Source organism: Anopheles gambiae, chromosome 3 (genome assembly GCF_943734735.2).
Source record: "Anopheles gambiae chromosome 3, idAnoGambNW_F1_1, whole genome shotgun sequence".
NCBI classification, from domain to species: Eukaryota; Metazoa; Arthropoda; class Insecta; order Diptera; family Culicidae; genus Anopheles; species Anopheles gambiae.
In genome coordinates, this window is record NC_064602.1 from 15,885,662 (window position 1) to 15,904,221 (window position 18,560).

General features: G+C 44.3%; 1 protein-coding gene across 1 annotated transcript; it reads right to left on the minus strand.

The window, feature by feature from the left end:
- Positions 1–864: 864 nt before the first annotated feature.
- Positions 865–10,921, minus strand: LOC133393070 (facilitated trehalose transporter Tret1-2 homolog). Its single transcript, XM_061656366.1, has 4 exons — positions 10,344–10,921; positions 4,979–5,400; positions 2,833–3,024; positions 865–2,751 (listed from the first exon to the last, which is right to left on the minus strand). The coding sequence occupies exons 2-4, from the start codon at positions 5,379–5,381 to the stop codon at positions 1,649–1,651; spliced, it is 1,698 nt and encodes a 565-aa protein (XP_061512350.1). The 5' UTR covers positions 5,382–5,400; positions 10,344–10,921; the 3' UTR covers positions 865–1,648.
- Positions 10,922–18,560: the final 7,639 nt, after the last annotated feature.

Consider the following 18,560-nt stretch of genomic DNA (forward strand, 5'->3'; position numbering starts at 1 on the left):
TCCGGAACCGCTCCCGATTTTGCCGCAGTCTTTCGGACGCTATTCCTATTTTTTGTTGGATTTACCCATCACTAACGCACACACGAATGGCCGCAGCTGGCCATGTGTGGCTTCGTGCGCCGGCGGGGACACACACACGATCGAGCCCCGGTTCTCACCATCACCAGCAACAGGGCGCACAAAACTGTGAGTGTGTTTGCGGTTTTTTTCTTCTTCTCTCTGTTCCCTCTATCATCACCATCCGTGCCCGGATGAATGAATGTTAGTGACGGCACGGCAGAATTGCGTGCGTGTGTTTGACACCCGGGCGAGGATTGGCGGTAAAACAAACATTCAAACGGGCGCCTAAAGCACGTGCTACGCGCGTTCGCTCAGGGCAGCATAGTTGCGCCCGGTAATGTTGACCATCCTTGAACTTGATGGATTTATGGAGCGGAGAAGCAGGAGGACGGTGCCACACAGATACACACGGAAGCTTTGTTTTTGCCCTGTGTCATGTCGTAATACGCATATTTTGCGGTGTAAAATGTTTGAAGTTGATGCCGGTAGCACACTGCCAATGTGAGCCAGACTATACTTCATTCATACTTCATCGGAGGCGGCTCAATCACAGAGGGATGGGTGGGACGGGAGATTAAATGGCATATGGCTAATTACAATAATTACGGTCATATCGGAGAGGGCACAGTGATTAAACCACTCGTCACTTTGTCAGCGACGATAATAATGCCTTATCGTGTGTGGTTCGGTACAATTAGCGAGCATAAATTCAGTAGCTTAGCTCCCCGAGACGCATGCTGCCTGAGGGTTGGGTTGGGTTGGGTAATTTATTGTCCTAATTAAACGATTAAACGAGTTACAGGGTTTTTTTTAATCTTCTCATTCTTTATTTGCTCTCTATATCTCAATCATACACACTCGGTCGGTGATGCTGGTAAAGGAGTTGATGGGAACTAATCAGTCCTATTCCGTTGACAAGATATGAAAGTGTGTGTTTGTGTGTTTCTATTTCGTTTATCGGACACTATTAATGCTATATTAAACTATCAAAAACGTATGCGTTGAGATACTATTGACCACATAGTACTATTTCTAGGGTTAAGGGGGTAGAGGTGGACATTTAAGTTTTCCTTGACGGATCACAGATCTATCGTTGATCACAGAGCGCGGGCTAAATTAATATTAACGATCTACTTCTCCTACTATTCCCAGAAGTGCAGGTTTCAATTCGAAATCCAACCGCCAAACGAGTGAACCGCCCGGCCTCTTTCTGCTATGCTATTTTGCTGAGTGTGTGCGTTTCTCCTGGCGCAAGATTAACCACAACGACGCATTCCAATTAAACCTAATCAGCGCATTCCTTCCAAATTAGGGTGTATGTGTGTATGGTAGTGTCTATGCGTGTGGCGCTTGACTCCAAACGCCACCAGCCAAAGGATGGTCACCACGGTTGCGTACTTCCAACTGATTGACATCAATTGAACCCAATAATGGTAAGCGAAACTCCTGAGCAGCAAGGGGACGCATCTGCGTAAGCCGCCGCCATCATTCTGTGGCGGCGTGCCAGTAAGCCGGCCTCTAAATTGGCGTCAACAAAAGCGCGTTCGCACGCGTTCTCGTTCGCAAGGCGCGCGTGCCACCCGGGCGTTCACACGCTCTCCGACGACAGATTGCTCACCTCGTCCTCCTCCACCTCCTGCGAGGGCGTGGAACCGTGCGACATGCCGCGGAAGTAATCCTCAATCTCCTGCAACGATTTGCCCTTCGTCTCGGGCACGACGTAGATGACGTACAGGACGCCGAGCAGCGAGACGGCACCGTAGATGAGGAACACGTTCGCACTGCCGAGCAGCTCCACCATCGTCGGGTACAGCTTGATCGTGCAGAACGACATCAGGTAGGTGAAGAACACGGTCACACCGGAGGCAGGCCCACGCACTGCTTGCGGGAACAGCTCCGCCAGCATCGAGAACGGCATGGTCAGAAAGCCGAGTGTGCTGGTAAAGATGTACGTGAGGATCAGCACGGTCGGGATCCAGTTGAGCGACTGGATCGGTGGGAAGTAGCTGCACAGTGCCAGCCCAAACATGCACACCAGCATGCCGACGCCGGAAAAGATGGACGGTGGTTTGCGGCCGAGCGTGTCCAGGATGTACGCCACCAGCATGGTCGCGACGACGCGCGTTATCCCGATCAGCACCGTGCAGAGGAACGGATCCATCGAGACGCTCGCCTCCGAGGACACCTTTGCCGCGTACACCACGATCACGAAGATGCCGGAAAACTGCTGGAAGCCGAAAAAGCCGATAATGATACCGAGCGGCTTATACACCTGCGGTTGCTTCAGCAGGCGCAGGAAGCTTTCCTGCCCGGCACGGCGCTGAGCGAGCACGTTGTCGCGCATGCGCATCAGCTCCTTCTCCACCTCGGGGATGCGCTGGCTGTACGCACCGTAGCCGCGGATCTTCTTGAGCGATCGTTCCGCTTCCTCCTCGCGATCCTTCGACATTAGCCAGGCGGGCGATTCGGGCATGAAGAGCAGCAGGGCGAGCGACAGTACGCAGATGCCGGCCGCCAGTCCGGCCACCAGCCGGAAATCGTCCGGCACGGCGTAGCCCATCGAGTAGATGAGCAGGATGCCGACGGCAATGCTGAGCGACGTTAGCACGGTTAGCCGTCCGCGCATCTTCGGCGTCGCGATTTCGGCCGAATAGATCGAGGCCGGTGCGCTTACCAACCCGATGACAATGCCTGTTTGGAAGTGAAAGAAGGAGAGTCAGATTAGTCACAAAATGAAGTAAAGCCGGCTGGGGGAAATTACACGCCACTTACCGATGATGACACGCGCGATCAGGATCTGGGTGTACATCAGATCAAAGTTGGTCGTGCTGCAGACGGCGATCAGCGCCCAGGACACGATCGAGAGTACGTTGATAAGCATGAGCGTCTTCTTGCGCCCGATGCGATCCAGCAGGTAGCCGGAAACGAGCCCGCCCAGGGGGCACGCGAACGAGCTGATGGATGCTGTAATGAGAGAGTAAAGCAAAGATAGTTGTTTGTTTGTTAGAGCTTGTTGGGTGTAAACTGTTTGCAGTGGCTGCGTACGATCTTATCTAACGACGGCAGACGTTGCATTCGTTCTCTTTTTTGTGGTGTGCTACGTCTCCATTGTCCATTGACCCGACCGGGGTAAATTGTACGCTTTTATTTGTAAATAACTTTTGATTGTATTTAACTATTATCAGCTTGGAAATTACTATGTAAATTACTAGGAAAATTAGGATTTTTACTTTTTTGGTGTACAAGAACTCTTTTCAATTTTGCTTATGTATATATCCTAGATTTTAATTTCCGTAATAACATCTATACATCTAAACCTTATATAGGCTCTATTGTACTATTTCAATCTAATCTTCTATTTATTCCTATATTTTGCAAACACGTTGAATAATTTTATCCTTATCTAAATTATTTGATTTAAATTGTCCTTATTGTTTCATGTTTTACTCTACTTTAAAGTTGTCTTTTTTATTTATTTGTTCGGCACATTGCTAATTTCTCTAGATTTGTTGGCTCCAATTAATAAGAACATACGTTATCTGTTTTGTTAACGATAAGAGGTTGCGAAAAATGAACTTTGCGGTGTTTCCGTTATTTTTCTTGCATTAAAATGGCTGTTTTCCTATCAAATTATTCTCTTTCAATCATATGTATTTCTAATTCCCTGATAATTTCGAGAAAAACACATTAGACAAATACTGGAATATTATTTTTAAAAAATGATTGAGTTTAATTTGATTGAAAAATATGTTTATCCGTTGTAACTTCCTATCGCCTGTCATTTGATGTATTTGTAATTATATATCTAATTTGAAGCTGTTTTTTTACAAATATTATCAAAATTCCAAATTTTCAATTACATCATACATATCTTTTTCCTCTTCCTCTTCTTCTTCTTCTTCCTCTTCTTCTTCTTCTTCTTCTTCTTCTTCTTCTCCTTCTTCTTCTTCTCCTTCTTCTTCTTCCTCTTCTTCCTCTTCTTCTTCTTCTTCTTCTTCTTCTTCTTCTTCTCGAGGTCGATTCGACCTTCGATCAAAGGCCATATGAGCATAAATATCAAATATCGTGAAAGAGATCGTGAAATATTGTTTAATGATGATATACACATTAAATTATAGATCATTAGATACCAAACCAAAGGTATGATCTAGACCAGGGGTCTCCAAACTACGGCCCGCGGGCCGCATGCGGCCCTCGAGAGCCTATTATGCGGCCCGTGGCAACTTTGTGAAGGTTGAAATAAATAGAAAATTTTTGTGACTATTTCTAAAGAAAATGTAATTGTTGCTTTTTAGCGACGTAGACCAAGCTTAAATAATAGAAAGCAATAGGAGTTTTGTATATTATGCTAGTATTTTCTTATAAAGATAAAATTTGAACGTTCGTATTACCTACAGGCAACGAAAAAATGGCCCTCAACACCATTATATGTGAAGCAATGCGGCCCGCGAACTGAAAAGTTTGGAGACCCCTGATCTAGACCTATCTGATCTATGACCGAATGATCAATTTGCAAATGAACAATTCAAACAGTTTTAAACAGTTTTCTTTTATTCCGGAGGAACGGCGAAAATTCAAACCGTGTATCATAAGATTCTACATTCATTTAAAATAAACTTCTTGAAGAGTTTTATAATTATAATAGGAGATGCAAATATGAGTTTCATGCCCTCACTCGTAGAGATGGAACCCTTTCTAAGTCATCGAATTAACCATCATGCCACAACTCGAAACACGCCTATCCTGCTCACTTGGTCTTGTGATATTTTTGGACATTTTGACAAGAATGCTTAATTGACAATGCGATTGATGAATAAGTCCTTCAACGATCGCCAAAAATTGATTCGTTTGCTCTTCTCCACGCAATTGATTTGTTTCAATCAAGACGCCCAAAACAGAAAAAGAAATACATGCTTACCGAACCATGATGCCTGGCTGGAGTTCATACGCATCGGATTGTCCTCGCTGGTAAGCGCGTGCAGCGTAATGGCCGAATATCCCAGCCCCATCCCGGACGACAGTACGGTCAGATTCGCCAGTATGCTCATGATCAGCTGCATGCGGGCCCCGTTCGTGTGCGCTTCCTGCGTCAGTATCGTCGTGGCCATCGTGGTCCTTCCATACACCGGCACGTCCTGCGCCCTTTCCACGTCCGGTTTCCATTGCTTTTCGCTTATGAGCGAAATGAAGCTCGGCTGAATGTAGTGCAGATTGGAGGGGGCGGTCAGCTGCTCGCGTTCCTCCTCCTCCACAGTGGACGCTAGATCGGCCCGATCCTCTTCCGCCTGCCGTTGCTGGGTGGTTTTCGTTCCGTTGCCCATTATCTCGCTCTGTGGGTCACTGTGCAAAAAAACAAAAAACACATTGAAAACAAAGAATAATGCGGGGGAAAGATTACATCAGCTCACGCACTGGCTTCGTCACCACGTTTGTGACCGTGTGAGTTTTCTGTCATCTAAACGAAGTCCCTCATCCCACCCTCCCTTATGGGAATAGGGAAGCTGGGGCCAAGACTCCCCTTATCGCGTTATCAACCGTGGGTGATCGATGCTGAATGAGGCACAAACAACAAATGGGAGATTTGCATGGGACAGCACAACCCCCCCGGCGGGGCTTGTCCCTGTTGTGACCAATAACATAACACAATAATAATAATCGATCAACAAACCAATGATAATGTATGGTGCGATTGGCGATGATGATGATGATGGTGTTGTAGGAATCTCGCGATTCTCTGTCCTGATAACGGGGACCGGGGACCTACGCGCGCAAAGTTAGCAACGACCAAAGGGCCCGCAAACACATCCTTCGCACAGCGCACAGCCTGCGCTCGAGAGGTGTGGTCCCCGAAGGCAATCTGAAGTTCCCAGTGGGGTGAAGGTGTGAGATGAGGGAGAAGGAGCTATGTAAACATGGCACAAGTGCCTGCTGCCTCCACCCCTTTCGGTGGAGGCATAGCGGCAATCACAAAAAATACCGCGGAGCGATAATGGATTGTTACCGTGCGCAGTTGATGAACGGTAATCAACGCCAATCGGCATTAATGAGGTGCCCATCATGCGGTCGCGCATGATGGTGAGTGCCGTTTAGTGCATATGACGCTGCTGCGATTGCAGTTAACCAGGGCACATGGAGATGCAATGCATCCTGGAGCGTAGCGGGAGAGCGTGAGAAGTCGCAGAGGGAATAACATTTGCATGTGCGCACGATCGCATGTGGTGGACTGTTGTTGGACATTGGTTTCTTCAAATAGGAGTAGGATGCACTTTGGCATTAAAACGGGTTTCAAAAGACTGCACGCTTAAACGTATTCATACAAAGAGCTTGATAAACTAGAAATTGCAGCCATAAGTGGGTTTCTACAATGAAGCTCTCCCAAACTCCCAATCGGAACTCAACGCAGATCATCGTAGACTTCAAAATGACGTGGATGGCGGAATCCCGGACATTCAATTCCCGGACTTTAGCCCATCGATAGCACTTATCTTACCAGGTAGATTAAAATGCAATTATTCGTTCCACTGATTGTGAGTGTGTGTGTGTGTGATATGAACCGTAGAAGCATTCAACATTCCCCAGGCAAAGCTTTTTAATCTCGCTTCCCTCATGGTTTCTTCATCGTTTTGAAACATTGATCTTCGTGCCCTCTTCGTCTCGAGGACTTTTTAATATATTTTTTATTGTTAACTGTTGCCCCCTCATCTTATATTTGTTTATATTTACAGTAACACATGCAATCGTGTTTCATCATCTAATCATCAAAATGCTGCTTGCGGCTGACTCCACAATCCCCCAAAAGGGCAAAAACGTGGCCGATGATCCTGTTACAACACCAGGATGAAATCAGCTGAGCTCAGGGGCCGCGTCTTCGCGTGTGGTGATAATGACCTGATAGATTTGCCCTAGCGCACCACCGGGTATGTAGTACATCAGATAGGATTCAGCGGTCAATTTTACAGACAGTTTGCAGCCGGTCTTTGCTGGCTGAGCTAAATTTCTTCCAACTGATCCGAAACCTGCTCTCTATCAGCAGCTGCCTCTATCAGTGTATTAATTTATGGGCCTAACTAATTGGCTGGCTAAAAAAAAAGGGAACAAAAGAGCGTTCGCAGCACAAAAGATCAACGAGGTGATCTTGCACTCACGTAGGAGTTGCATGGAAACAGAAGATGTTATTTTGGTCGGAAGGAAGATCTCTTACAAAAAATGGCTCTGACCGGTGCTCTTCATCTCCTTACGACTAGATTGTTTCGAAAATGTTGGCTGGAGTCCCATCCAGGAGGCTGATGGACTAAAACAAGCATCGAGAGCACTTACATACAAGATCAACAAGCGTGATCACGCATCAATTTCGTGGAAACAGAGGATCTTCTATTACTTGGAAGAAAGATCGCCCCCGAACACGATTCATACCAGTGCTCTCCAGGTCCTAACGGCACTGTACACTGTCTCGAAACAGTTCCGAAAGGAATTCCTTCCAGAAGGTAGATTGCGTCAAAAATGACGTCGTATTTCCTGATAGCTTAATCATCGCACGCCGCTTCCATACGCAAAATCCATCAGGCATCCTGTGCCTGCTTCTGTGGCTGCAAAAGGTTAAAGACATCACCGGCCCGCCGTAATCTCCACCAGCATTGTTCTCGCCGGTTCTAATGCCCCATCCTCGAGGGATCGCGGAATGCATGCGCGTCGTAGTTCTTTCTCTCTCTCACTCTCTCTAATCCGTTCCACCTATGCCGCCAGGACGCAGACTTAGAACCCCGGAGAGAACTTTCCAGAACCTTGCCGCTTTCGTAGGTCGAACATTCGAGAAGGACTTTTTTGCCACGCGCAAGCGTGTTGTACCGTAAACAAACCGTGTTTCTGGAACTGGCATGCGCATCAGACCAACCAACCAAAAAAAAAAAAACGCAAAGACGCGTTCCAGTGCGATTGATTAGCGGGATGCGATGCGTGAATGCCAAGGCCGTAAAAGGCGGCGCTGGGCGCGACCGGGATAAGGAACACGGAACATCTCACGGAACACAGAGGATCCGGACGGTAAAAGGTACACTAATGGCAGGGCCCGGTGCTGTTATCAGGAGAATGCCGGCTACGGGTTCTGCCGTGGCTTCCTTTTACGCCATTAGTTAACATTATGAAATAGTACTTATCTACTATTTCGGGAGTGATGTCTGGGGTCTTCTTGTACTTCTTTTTGTTCATATTTTTGCTTTGTTTTGTCGCGGATGAGTTCTCCCGTGTCATCGTCCCACGAGCTTGAGGCCCAGCTGTGTGATGTCCCTGTGATCAGAAACGTAAACAGAGCGCCCACCACAATGGAGCGGAAGAGGCAAGAAAAAGTAAGGCCCCGTCCACATCAAATTAAAGCATTCAACCATGCCAAGCAAAGCACAAACAAACATGCTGACGTTATAAATCAGAAAAATAACGTAAATCTCGGAAGACAAACCCCGGGGATGGGCGAAGTGTGTCTGTCTGTCTGGTACGGACCGGGTTCTGAGTGCGTGCTGTAAATTAGTGGATACGGGTGGATCACGTGAAAGATATGGATCACACAAGGTCACGAAAAAGACAAGCCACTGTGGTAGTAGCGTTTGGGTGATCCTTAATCTCATACAGTGATTAACGGCTTAACTCGGACACCCAATTTTTGTACATACATTATACGAAATGTGTGCTAATTTTACTGTTTTCTGTATATTATCTTAAATAATGTGTCAGAATATCGTCTTGACATATCGATGAGGCTACTACTTTGGTATTTTGGTGCAAAAAAGCATTTATAAACTAGTGGAATTTGTGGCACTGATGCTCTTAACATAGGTTACATTATTCGCACAAGAAGTATCAATACAGCCTTTTGACTAAAATTATTGACTAATAACTAGATTTATCCCATTTCAGCATCACATTCTCAATTATTAGCTAGCTTCATGTCTGTCCGACCTTCAGTGGACTTCATTCATTTAACCCTTTTGACTTTTGTACATGGTTTGCCAGATTGTTTAAGATATTGATTGATTGTTTAAGATATATCTGATTTTTGACAGAATCATAGTTGAAGACAGTCCGCATGGATGTGTGAAGACAGTCAGCCATTTTCCCAAACTCGCTCGAAGAGGAACGATAGTTGCCGTTGCCTAGATATAACGGTTGCTTTAATTAATTTCTTGAGTATCCTGCTCAGTTATACGTACAATATGGCATATACGTACACATCCAAGGAAACCACCATTTAATGCCATTTTGACAATTGCTACGATCGTTCCCGAGTTCGATCGAGTTTGCGAAGGTGGCTGAGTATGTGCATAAGTGTGTAAGTGTTACAAGGAACTATTCCGAATGACTCAAATTCTGAATATATATGAACATATAAGATGTCCGACTTTAGGGTGCCATCACTGTACATGAGTTTGGCGCATGGGATCACGAGATCATCACTACAGTAATCCGGGCTAAAGTTACGCGTAATGGGAGAATGGACCAACATGCCCGTCTCACCTGCAGTTTGAGGCGTACTCCACGTCTTCTGGTACGTCTCGCCCGGACACTTATCGGTGAAGGTACAACACAAGTCTCAGGGTTGATAAAGTATGATAAAAACAATAACACACACACACACGAACGATATCGTGAATTTCAAAAGGGTGTGATTTTGTGGTTCATTCATTTAACCATGCCGCCTCAAGTAATTTTCATTCCGATCTCCGTTAATTGAGCGTCTTCGAAATTGAACCGGATGCTCGTGTCTGCTCAGAAGGATGTGGGATTTCAACGTTTGGAATGGAATGCTTCCAACAGGCCAAAAATATATCTCCCGAGCGGTTGGGCTGGGGCGGCTGGGCTGAGGGCCAATTTGTTGGAATGAATGCATGTCCACACATTCCCCAGATCACCTCCTCGCCCTCTCTTTTTCGATCAATCCCGGACAAGTTTATTTAAATAGTCACCAGTAGTGTGTATACACCCCCTTGCCACCCCGTTCCGTTGTCTGACGAAGGTGACATTGCGGAGAAAATACGTCGCTCGATCGGTGCAGTGATCATCACCCAAGCAGCCCAGCGATCGTTTAGTAGTAGTGGGTTGCCTTTGCGCTTGCATTTCAAGATCAACCACACACACGGACACGGACACATACACCCCACCGCAACACGATGCACTTCCTAAACCTCCCCCCAGAAGTGAACAGGTTTTGTTTTGCTCGGGTTGTGTTTTGCCCGCGCAGCCCGCTTCACTCCAAAACTAGTTACTGAAGGGCTTTTTGGGGGCTTGAAACCTACCTTCAGACAGGGTTCAGGGGGCAGGGTTTGCTGCATTCACTGGTCGAAACTGGTCACTAAACACGCACAACCAAGGCGTTTCGGGTATTACTACACTCTACACAGCTATCTTTTAAGTGTTTTTTTGTTTCGTGGCTCACTTTACTTGGTGTACTTAGACACTTCAGACTTTACTAACTTTTAGTACTGCTGGAATGGAAGGTTTTATACACTGGCACGATTTGTAGCTTCTAGTATCGCGGTGGCGGGGGTAGCACTTCGAGCTGGAAAGGAGTTGTCCACTCTGCGATGGCCTACCTCCGTTTGGGTCCCTGTCCGATCGTAGACTGTGCTCGCAACGGTCGCTGGTCCTGACTAGTTAGTACCGCGGTGCCGGGTCTGTCTGATGCGCGCACACTCCACCACCATAACTCTGCTATCGCGCAACCGTCCTCACTCGCGTCGCACACTTGGCGTGCTGTTCGGCGGCACTGGTATCAGCTGCGATGGACAAGTACTCTCTGTCTCCCTATCTGCCTCTCACTCTCTCTCTGTGAATGCTCTGCAACGTATGTGTCATCATCATGAAAACACTTGCAAAAGTGCAAATCGTTTCAGGACAACGACGACGGCGTTGATGATGAGTGTGGATTTGTTTGGCTAACGGTTAGATGAGATTAGCCACGGTCGGTGCATTTCCTGGCCGTTCTTACTTTCTTTCTGCCACCACCATCACCCTTTTTTGTTGCTGCAATTTGTCACTTGAGCAAACGCTGCATTTAAGGCGTGAAATGCTCTCTCAAACACATGACTGATCATCAGCGCACTATAAACACACAATCGCTTGTGTAAAGAGCTAGTAATCATACCGTTCCAATCGCAACGCATACCTTTTTTCCGCCGCAACTGCTCTGTGATGTGAGTGGACAACTGTGCCCTGGTCTGAGGGTGTGTGTCTTCTGAGAGGGGTACTGGGGTGTGCTGTAATGTCCAAGTGTTTCATTTTTAAAACGCGACGTAGTACTTTATACACACCTTCCTGTTTTGTTGTTTTTTTAATGGACAACCGAACGTTGTCCAAAAATATTCAAACCATTTTATCTTATCCGAAACTGGACGCCCCCGCGTGGCTGTGTTTTCATTCAGGTCAAGCACACTCACTTCCTCATTGTTTCATTTGGGTTGAATGATTTTGCATGTTGTATTCGGGCGGAGGAGTGGGGCAAATGATAGGCATACTACCGAGTCGCAGGGTAGGTCGCGTCGGCAACACACCATCACCTGCGCAGATAGCATAACAATAACAAAACAGGTGATGCTGCACGGGCCGCCCATTTTATCAACATGTTTCGTAGATCGTCACTTTGTTTTTCCTGGCATTCTTATCGATTGATGGGGGTTTCTTTTTTTCTAAGGGAGCAAATGTCCTTATTGTTCTGTTGTTTACTGTCATCGCTGAAGTTTGTTGCTAATTGGGTCATAATTAATGGGCTTATACATTAACAGGTAACGAGCATGTTTGCGTAGCGATGAGAGCATTGAAAACTATCTGTCCCTTTATGTCGTAGCATTTGGCGTAAGAATCCATTTATGCACGCTAGAATTTAAATGACATGTTTCAAAAAGATTGAACAAAAGTTAAGCTAATTTCCTGTACAAGGTAAATTATTGCTTTGTTCTTCAGCAGTGACGGCCGTATTGCTGTGCATTTTGATAAGCGCAAGAGAAACAAATCGTTTTGTTTCATATTTAACTGCTGCGTGTACCTTTTTGGATGCGTTTGCATACCTTAACGGATAGAAATGATCCCTACTTAATTGTTAAGCATTTTAAGGATCAATACGTGTATAGTTTTATTGCAATAAATAAAAATAGTCCGAAATTGTTGCCATTACCGCAACAAGCATCATAGACATCGGCTTCAATTTTTAGCTTTAACGGACGTCGCACGTGGCACGTCGCGCTGATTTGAATTTAACGACAGAAATGTTAGCGCCGTCTGCTGGAATCAGCTATAAGTAAATTAGCGTCATCTGGTTGTCTGGTTGTAACTGAAGCGTGCATTTTGAAATGCTCGTTACAGACCGTTACCGTGTATTTTTTTTACAATCTTTTAAGTAAGTATTTAAATGACCAAAAATTATTTGAAGTATGTGTAAAGCTGTGTAACCGGTCTCGTAGTACAGTCGTCAACTCGTACGACTTAACAACATGCCCGTCATGGGTTCAATCCCCAAATAGACCGCGCCGCCATACGTAGGACTGACTATCCTGCTATGGGGGGGAATGAATTAGTCACTGAAAGCCAAGGCCACTAGTGGGTACAGGCAGGCCTTGACCGACATCGGTTGTTGAGCCAAAGAAGAAGAAGATGTGTAAAGCTCACACTAATATGCTTAAAGGGGATGGCTTTTAAACGTCAATGTTAAACAATGTGCAACCGATGAAAGAAGGCTATCTATTGCATATTGGTTTACTCTTCTTTTTTGACGGGAGTTCACTACGCTGTTCGCACGGACTTCACTACGGCAATTCTGTCCTCGTGTTGCTGCTGTTTTGCTAGCTTTCTTCCGTGGTGAAGCTCAGATACATTCTTCAAACCGGATAGGAGTTTTTAGGCGGGTCCTTGCTTACAGCCACCGCTTCAGACAAGCTGCATCTTTAAATGAAAATTATTAAAAGAAGATTAATCGAAAGGAGATAGGCTGTGGATAACAAAAAGAACAAAAGATAGAAAGTTAAGAGGTAGACTGACCAGACAGAGTAATAAAAAAAACGGAACACATTGTGAAAAACGGGATAATGGATTTTCTAAAAAAGAGCAGATTTCAGGTAACATTTTGCTTCACTTTGAAACAATACAAATTTACATTGAATTTATGTTTTCTTCTATTTTTTTATTTTAAACAAAAAGTTCAATTCAGTATTTATTTCACTTTATTTTGTTTAGGACAATGGTCCGACTTTTAAACTAAATTAGAGATTGAGGGTTGTATACGACAGATTCTAAGGCACTCCCTTAAGGCGTTTGGGGCATGTAATATTGCCTTTCTAATTCAAATTTCTCTCTCACTTCTCTCTCTCTCTCTCTCTCTCTCTCTCTCTCTCTCTCTTTCTTTCTCTTGTTAGCCCGCTCACGATAGAGCACGTCTGTATGACATTGTCCGGCCAACAATTATTCTCCAGGATGCTCGATTCCTGGCTGCAGCCGCCCATCCATGTAGACACCCGATCTCCGACAGGTGATCGCTTCACCTGATCCAGCCATCAAGTTCGGTGTGCTCTCCAAAACATTGTTGTTGTCCGTCATCTTCATGACATGCCGCTACCATCGTATCCTGCCAGCCTTCGCCACCATCAGGAGATGTACGGTTCGCCAGGCAGCTCAGCAAGCTCGTGATTCATCCTTCTCCTCCACGCGTACAATATGGCACATGTTGACGGCGGAACTCGGGCCAGGCCACGCGAAGAAAAGGCCTTCATTGTCCTAAGTTTCAACCAAAAACAAGATTATTGGAAAAGATGGGTTTCCGCCCGAAAGCAGTTATTATAATCAATGGTGCATTAAACTTTCCGCTAGTATTCACGGTTCGTGGGAATCTATGCTGCAAAAGTGGAACAATTGATACAATAACTTTTCGGATGGGGCAGAGTGATCCGGATGAGATCTAAAGCAAATCCTAGGAAAGGCCAAGACGTTCAAAGAAAATCGAGACGTTCTCCGTTCAGGTTCTGAAATAGATCTAAAGGCCGGGCTACATTGATCGTACTCGCAAGCGTAATTTTGATTTTCACTAGCGCATCTGGCGGCGGCTGGTGGAAGCTTTTTTTGGTTATCGAGGGAATGGTCATGCCGGATCTCAAAATTAAGTAGTTTTTCCATCGTTTTTCATTGCAAAAATAGATGCAATGCGTGCAAAACATGTGTATCTACGTTTTACAAAACTTTTCTCCTCCGATTTAAGTAAAAAACATGGGAAATTAACATATTTTCTGAAGCGGCTCCAAATTGTTTGGAAAAATGCTTCGGTCAGCCGCCGCCAGATGCGCTAGTGAAAATCAAAATTACACCAGAGAGTACGATCAATGTAGCCCGGCCTTAACGTTTATTTGACAAAAATTGGTTCTTATATACTAACATGTTTGATGGTGTTGAAATGTGTCCGTACACGTTGTTTGAATGTATTGGTGCCAGTGCGTGTGAAAATATTGTGCTTTTTTTCGGAAATCCATGTTCCTTATTCCATGTTATATTCCTTATGTTTTCGTATGGTGTTTTGTTTATACTTCAGTTCCACGCAGTCTAGATTGATCCTAAACAAACTTGACATTTTATGACCTCCTCGCTTTGGATTGGTAACTGAAAGGATTCATTACCTTATGCATATGCACGTTTCGTCCTGCATGCATTTTTTTCCTAATTTCTTTCCACCCGCCGGATGTACCAGCTCTAAAAACATTTTTTATTACCCTAAGCTTTGTCCGTGTTGTTATCGCTTATCAAGAACGGGCCGTTCCCAAAAATGTATGTTTATTTAGGCCAGCGATCTTGTTCTCATACGATAAGCTACAATAGTTTCCAATTCTACCCAAACTTAACCGTGGCAAATGAAACATTTCGTTGCAAATTTAAAAATCTCCTCAAACCTACCCGTTGCTACCGCAACAGCACAAGTGTTCATAAAACATCCAAGGAAACCACTATTTTATGTCATTTTGACAATCGCTTCGATCATTGCCGAATTCGATCGAGCTAGGGAAAGTGGCTGCTTGTCTTTTTTGAAAATCCAATATCCCGTTTTTATCAACTCTATCTGGTCAGCCTAATACAGTTCCATACTCAAAATGATGAAATATCCTGGTTTCCGAATTTTAGGGTTTTAATTATAATAAACACATTTACAATGATAAGGTCCTCAAAAACCAATGGGAGCCAACTGATAAGCTTTTTCTCTCGATTTAATTATTGTTTTTATCCCACAGAGTCTGATAAATCTCTTATCGATCCGGGGTTTTTCTCATTTTCTTGCAGCCAAGTATTGCTAGCATGAATCATCTGAAATCCACCAATCTTCTATCTATTGATCGTGTTTTATCTTAACACGAAAGTCTCCCCCTTACACACATGTGCGCGAATTTGATAGTTAAACGGATAAAGATTCATTTACTCCACAGATCACATGCGTATTTTCTCAGCCTTGGACCTGTTAGGATGGGCCTCGGACCTCGGGCCATTCTTCGCGTTGCGACAAAGTTGCGAACGATACGATCACGTTCCAGCCCAGCGTCCCAGCGACGGTGGCGCAGTTAATTGCCACTAACAAAGACACAACCACACACACGCACACGTGGGGTAGGAAATAATATCCGCGAAAGGTAGACAAGGCAACACCACCAATCTACGCCGGTGGTATGAATGGTGCCAATTATTTAGCTGAAGGTGGTAGATCATAAAACCAAAACTTTCCTGTTCGATAAGGGAAAGGGAATTGAATGTTTACCGGGCAGCCGTGTATTAATACGAGGAAGTGGACGGGGAGGGGAGGGAGATGTATGATCAGGTGTTTCGGTTAGCGCCTCACGGTATCCAAATCGGTAGCTTCGGGCCGTCCCGGACCGGCTGGTGGGCTCGGTGGTAATATATCTATACAGCGGCTAGCGGTGAATCATCATCGGCGCTATCATTCGGCACACAGTGTGTCGAGCGACATTGGCGCTCCAATAAACAAATGACACTTTTCGAGCAATTATCACCGGCATGATACCCCGCTGCGGCTACGCATAAAAATAAATCGTAGCGTAAAGGTTTGAGCGAAGATTAACACTTTCGCGATAATTTCTGCTAATCGCACGCAATCAGAATTAGGAACACCGTAACATTAGCCTACACACTTTGACCGCAGTGAGTCATTTGCTGGGCGATCAAAAGATTGATTGATTGGAAAGTGTTGTGTGGTTTAAAAATTGAAAAGAAAAACAAAAATCATAAATTAAGCCAAAGCAATGCTATTTCTGGAATAGGTACTTGATAAAACGCGACGGATCAACAACACAGCTTTTGGGGACAAATGTTTACCATCACAGATTACTTCCAGAGGGGTAGAATTATGTTTTTAACGCAACCAACTGTGTCTTATCAGCCCGACCACGGTGACAGAAAACCGGGGTGTGTCTGTATTGTTGCCCTGGTCATGGGATGCAGATAATTGTCGGAAGATCTTTGATAATTACAATATCTAGTGTGTCATACTTTTTTTTATCTGGCTTGCTTGTGGAAAGATAAATATTTCCATTTTCACCGTGTTGCCATGTGCCACGGGATGGCCCGTGGTTGGACCGGGTAAATAAGGGAACTGCATTTGCATAACATGTTCTATGTTTGGCAGAGGCTTTACGCTTTTTTTAAAAGTTGTTTTATTTAGTGTAAATAATGAACTAATAGGAATTTTAATCAAGTTTTTTGGGAATCAATCAATAAAACAACTAATTAGATAACAAAAAAGAATGAGGATCACTTTAAGATCACTAAAGAAATTGAGTTAAATTCTGACGGTAATTCTCTCGTTAGATTTCTACGCTGAATTTTGGAATCATTTACTGGATAAGATAAGGCACTGTTTCGGTACAAGCAACGGAACACATTCACGAATCGTTGCAGAACCGGAACAAGACCTGGGACAGTTTCGGATTGTTTTAGATCACCTGTTCAGAAGCATGTGGGACTAGAAGTAGATTGGTATGGGTTCTAGATCGGATCTAGGAACAATAAGGATTCAGGAACGGTTCTAGGTTCAGTTATATGACCTGAATTATGAATGAATTCAGTATCAGTTCAAGGACCGATATGAGTTTAAATTCAGTTCCAGCACCGGTATGGGTTCGTGATCGGTTCCAGGAGCGAAAAAGGACCAGTAACAATTACAAGACTGGTATGGGTTCAGTATCCGCTACAGGACTGTTGGATGGATTCAGTGTCAGTTACAGGCCCGGTATGAATTCATGATCGGTTCAAGAACTGGTATGAGCTTATTAGGCGGTTCAAGAGCGATATGAGCTCCAAAATAGGTATTAGGCGTCATCCATGAATTACGTAACGCAAAAATTGCAAATTTTCGACCCCCCCCCCCCCTCCTTCCTCTTCATAGTGTAAGAAGCTCTAACGTTGGAAGAATCCCCCTCCCTCTCCCTTTAATAGCTTATTTTATTGATCAAAATAAGATTTTTGTGAATTTTTCCCTCTTACATTATTGGGGTGCATTCACATTTTTTAAAATGCAACAAGAAAAAAGTACATTATATTTTTTATAAAGAAAGGTTGTCCCTTGCAACAAGCAAATAAAAAAACTGTTTGCAATGTTCTTGCATCACCATCATCAGAAGCACATTTTATCGAGCTATCCAGGTACTCCATAAATATTTCAATCTTTCCATCTTTCAATATTTCTTTGGCTTTAGATATTGTACCAGAATCGCATGCTACAATCATCAAAAGCGTGCCTCTACAATCGATTGCGTGCCACTTCAATCGGCACAGTATCGGAATGCAACGTTACTGCGACGAACCTTTGGTAAGTTTTTCCATCCGTCCGTCCGTGGTAACCAAATTCCGTCTTGTGTTCAATCCTCGCTAAGTCACGAAGAAGAGTGCTCGTTTATTATTATGACGAACGAAAAAATAAAATAAAATATTTTATTATGCGTTACGTAACAAAAGTTTAACTACCTCTCTCCCCTATGTAACAAATCGTAACGTTTAACCTCTATCAGCGTTACATAGTTGATGGATGACGCCTTAGATCAAGAAAAGTATAAGTTGATGTGGCCATGTAACAGGATTTTATTACCGAGACGCTACAAACCATATCCCAGCGTTATTTAGTAATTATACAAACACTCTTAAACCTCCACTATCTCACTTATCATACTTAAAGCAGACTTATTTCTTTCCAAGAAAGCTCATTCATCATTTGTTCTGCCGAATGGTTTAGTCTTGGACTAACTGGTACAATAACAATTTACAAAGAGCTTAATGTAAAGCCATTTCCTCGAACAGTACTCTGACTCCAACTTGGACTGTGTTTAAGCCTATCAAGAACGTATGAATAACTACTTAGCTTATACTTAAGCCACCACCAGCCAACTTTACACCCAGTCACGCTAAACAAACAGCCCACAATGTAACCGGGATCAACCATGTCATCACGTCATCGTTAACAAACGGAACCACCCACTCAACCA

Bases quoted from the DNA above. Each gene is read 5' to 3' on its own strand.
- LOC133393070 (XM_061656366.1), bottom strand. From the start codon at position 5,381: ATGGGCAACGGAACGAAAACCACCCAGCAACGGCAGGCGGAAGAGGAT. The intron at 3,025-4,978 runs GTAAGCATGTAT...CTCTCATTACAG, and splicing joins CAGCCAGGCATCATGGTTCG to CATCCATCAGCTCGTTCGCG. The intron at 2,752-2,832 runs GTAAGTGGCGTG...ACTTCCAAACAG, and splicing joins GATCGCGCGTGTCATCATCG to GCATTGTCATCGGGTTGGTA.